Raw genomic sequence first — 4,349 nt, 5'->3', positions numbered from 1 at the left:
TTTCCCTACTCTGCTCTTTGTTTCCCTCAATACTTCCTCTACTCTGTCTATCAGTCCTTGTCTCACTCCTCTTTCTCTCATTGCCTTTATTAATACTCTTTTGTCCACTGAGTCGAAGGCAGCCTTCAGATCCACAAAAAACACTGTCATCTTTCCTTTCTCTTTTCCTATTTGTCTGTTCACCTGGTAATTCAAAGCGAATATTTGATCCATCGTTCCCATTCCTTTCCTGAATCCCGTTTGATTATCGGGGATCAATTTCTTCGTTTCTACTTCTTCTCTTATTCTTTCCGCCAGTACCGCCGTGTAGATTTTGTACATCGAAGACATGATGGTTATTCCTCTATAGTCCTTCACCTCTCGCCCTTCTCCTTTTTTAACTAATGGGATTATCTCCCTTTCCTTCCATTGTTCCGGCCAGCCTTCACCTCTCCAGACACGTTTGCATACCTCCCATATCCATTTCACCATTTCTTCTCCTCCGTACTTCCATGCCTCGTTAGGTATCCCGTCATTGCCTATTGCTTTTCCCGTCTTTAGTTTCTTTATTACGTTTCTTATCTCTTCTAGTCCTATCTCTTCTTCCTCTTGTCTGCTTCTGTCTCCCTCTCCCTTTACCACTCTGTTCTCCACTCCACCCATCAGATCCATGAAATACTCCTTCCACTCTTCCGGTTTTATCTCTTCATTCACCCTTCTTCTTCTCTTCCTTACTCTGCCTATCAACTCCCATACCTTTCCCTCCGTTTTCGCTTCTCCAATCTCTCTGATCATTCTTTCTTTCTCTTCCTTCTTCTTTCTATCACACATTTCCCTATATTCTTTCCTTTTTTTCTGTATCTTTCTGCTTCTCCTTTCCCTTTTCTCCATTTCCTTAGTTCTTTCCTCACTTCTCTCTTGCTCTCCGTACATTCCTCGTCCCACCACCCTCTTTTGTTCTTGATAGTCATTCCTTCATTCTTGTCCTCGTTCTCCTCAATCACCCTTCTTATCTTCCTTGTCCCTTCCTCTATTTCCTCTTGCAGGTCTCTTTTTCCTTCAATCGCGCCTAACTTCTCCTTAAATTGCGTCTTTCCTTCCTCATTCCATACTCCCCTTCTTTTCATTTTTTCAGTTCCTCTCCTCCTTTGCCTTCTCTTTGAGCTTCCCCTCACCCATAGTATTAATGGATGATGGTCCGAATCTATCCTTTCTCCTACTTCCAGTCTTTCCACCTTTTCTCTAACCTCCTCGTCCCCTATTATGTAATCTATGACTGTCTCACCTCTTCCCCCTGTGTATGAATATTCTCCCTCCTCGTCCCCCTTTGTGCCTCCATTTAATATCATATATCCTCTCTCCTCGATAAACTCCAGTAACTTTCTGCCTTCTTTATTTATCTTCTTATCTTTAGACTTCCTCCCTCTTTCCTCTCTTCGCTCGATTTCCTCTTCCCATCCTCCTTCCTCTCCCGTTCTCGCGTTAAAGTCACCTCCTATTATGGTCCTTACTCCTTTTTCCCCCTCCTCCGTCCTTTCCTTCAGACCTTCTAGTTTTTTGTCTATATTGTTGTTTACATAGATTCCTATTATTCTCCATACTTCCTCTCCTATTCTTATCTTACCTTCGATTTTTCCTTCTTCCTCCGTCTCCCTTCTTTCCTTTATCTCTTCTATGCTTTTCCTTATTCCTAGCAACATGCCTCCGCACGCTCTGCCTTTCTTGTTCCTCCTGGCTGCTATCTGTACTCTCCATCTATATTCTCTCGGTAGCTTCTCCTTCACCTTCTCCCATCCTTTCTCATCAGTCCAAGTCTCCATCATCACAATCACATCCCATTCTTTTATCCCTTCCCAGAAGTCCTTATCCTTGTTTGTTAAACCAGCTACGTTCCAAAAGGCCACTTTCCACGTCTCTTCATTCTCCCCGTCGTTTCTTTCCTCTTCTCCTATATATCTTTTCTCTTGTCCCTCGACTTCCCTTATTCTGTTTCCTCTAATATTTTCCTCATCTACCTCCTTTATACTTTCTTCGTCCTTTCTGGTTTCTTCTGGTGTGTTCCGCCTTTCTTCTATCTCCTTGGACCTTTCCTGTCTTCTTTCTTGTATCTCTTCCCTCCTTCTCTCGTTCATCATGCTTAACCCTTCTTTATCCTTCTTCTTTTCTTTCTTATCTGCGAAAGTGATCCCTTTCTTCTAGCGCTTCTTTGTTTTCGTTCCATCTCCATTCCTTATTATCCTCCCATATTTTTTGGTAACCGACCGTTACCCATTTTCCTGCCTCCCTTTTTTCCCTTGCTATCTTTCTTAACTCTTTCTGTATCTGCCTTTCTTCTTTAGTAAGGTCGTCATTCAGAAAACAGCCATACTTCTTTCCTAGCTCTTTCTTTCTCATCATTATCTCTCGTTTGTTATCCCAATTTCTGCATCTCAGTACCTTCATCTTAAATTCTCCATGTCCAATTTCTTGTACTTCCTCGACGGCCATTTTCGATCTATTTATTTCTTCTATCAACTTCTCGGTTTTTTCTTTTCTTTCCTTTTCATTTCCTGTTTTCTCTTCTCTTACAATTATGTTTACTCTCCTCCTTCTTCTTTCTGCCATCTCCATATGTAAGGGGAGGAAGCCACTCGTTAAAATGTATTATATTAGTCAGGATTTATTACTGAATACAGAATCGTAAAAACGAGAAAGACTGGCTCTTTCGGCGGTCGTCGCAGGACTGAGCCTGTTTTTCCCGTTGCCGGGACGCGCTGCTTTTAACAAAATAACGTCGAACATAAAACTAACGCTCTTGTCGCGAAGCGGGCACGAAAATATTTAAGCGACCGAAGGACGATCGAGTTGCTATGCCGCATTATACTATAGTTCCTACACATATTTCTTTCTATCTCTTTCATTTTCCTTATTATCTCCCCTCCCTCACTCATTGACATGTTTACTTCTATCTTCTCCGCCTTCTCCTCTAAATTCTTAATTCTTCCTTCCAGGGTCTTTCTTTGATTTTCCCATATCTCCTCGCTTCTCCTCAATTCCTCCCTCAGTCCCTTAATTTCGTTTTTTATTTCCTCTTTATCTCTTTTCCTTTCTTTCTCTTGTTCCTCCTTATCTTTCTTTCTTTCTCCCTCTTGTTCCTCCATTTTCTTCAAAATTTCTTTAACCTTCTCCAGTAATTCTTCCGTCGCCATATTTTCTTTTCCCTGCTTTTCTTTTTTGATTTTGGGCGGCGGTGATCTGTTGACCCTTCTTTGTGCGTTAAATTCTTTTAGAATTTCTTTCTCCGCATTCGCTGCTTCCTCCACCTCTTCTTCCCTCTTCCTTTTCTCACTCTTTTGAAAGAATTCCTTGACTGATCCTGTACTGTCCGTTCTTCTCAATTTGGCTAACTCCTCCGCCTTCGTTGGTCTGCCTTTCGCTTTCTTCTCGCCTTCGCCTTCCCCCTTCTTTCCTTTATCTCCCTGTTGTGCACTTTCTGATTCTATTTCCTTCTCTTTATCCATCCGCTGTTCTTGATTTGCCTATCCCTCTTTCTTTTTTGTATCCTATGGCTGCGTGCACGTCCTACTATTCCTTCTATATCCGAGCTTCCCTTCTATGACTGAGCTAGTCTATGCCCGCTTTCGCGCCTCTTTCTTACGTTCTGTCGCCTCTCTATGTTACTTACCGTCTATGCCTCAACTGTCACTTCGTTCCAGCCACTTTCTTCACTTTTCACCTTTTAACCGATCTCGCCCCCGCTTAACTCTTTCTCCTCCGCCGTCTCACACCTCCATCCCTTGCCGTCCCGCTACTCTCACTCTCTCCCACCCTTTCTGTGTCGCACTTTTCTATCACTTTATCTCCGCTATGTTCACACCTGTCACCTTCTATGTTCCGGAACCGGAAGTCTCAATATCCTTTTGTTGTTGCTTGTAATTTAGCCGTAATTTGACCAATTGAACATGCATAGGTAAAATAAATTTAATAAGAGTAAAATAATGTTATAAACTACAGTTATTTCTCATAGTCAATAATATAATTATTGGTATGCATTTAAATATTACATGTAAATATTATTATGCTAAAGTAAAGGTTTTTAATGTAAGACTTTTTTTAGATAGAAAAGCATATGTATATAACCGTGACTTTTATATATTACATTTGCGAATTTTAATTTTTAAGTTTATAAATATTTATTTAATTAATTATATTTGCAATCTTTATATATTTATAAACTTCTAATATATATACATATATACAGGGTGTCCGAAAAATCGCCTACTCCACTTCGGGAGGTGATTCGGGACCCAAAAACAAGCAAAAAAGTTCATACAAACATAGGTCCGGAAATGAGCCGTTTCCGAGTTATAGCCACTTTTATGTTCAAAAAT

The 4,349-nt window shown here is 40.8% G+C and overlaps 1 protein-coding gene across 1 annotated transcript; it reads right to left on the bottom strand.

Annotated features, from left to right (window-relative positions):
* Nucleotides 1-770: 770 nt before the first annotated feature.
* Nucleotides 771-2,114, bottom strand: LOC112463409 (vicilin-like seed storage protein At2g18540). Its single transcript, XM_025029816.1, has one exon. The coding sequence runs from the start codon at nucleotides 2,112-2,114 to the stop codon at nucleotides 771-773; it is 1,344 nt and encodes a 447-aa protein (XP_024885584.1).
* Between the last annotated feature and the right edge of the window lie 2,235 nt (nucleotides 2,115-4,349).

Source organism: Temnothorax curvispinosus, unplaced genomic scaffold, assembly GCF_003070985.1.
Source record: "Temnothorax curvispinosus isolate PA1 unplaced genomic scaffold, ASM307098v1 QBEX01013176.1, whole genome shotgun sequence".
In the NCBI taxonomy this organism is placed as follows: Eukaryota; Metazoa; Arthropoda; class Insecta; order Hymenoptera; family Formicidae; genus Temnothorax; species Temnothorax curvispinosus.
Note: the sequence above shows the minus strand (reverse complement) of the source record. Positions and strands in the feature narration are given on the sequence as shown.

Coding starts and splice junctions, on each gene's coding strand:
- LOC112463409 (XM_025029816.1), bottom strand. CDS start 2,114: ATGATGAACGAGAGAAGGAGGGAAGAGATACAAGAAAGAAGACAGGAA.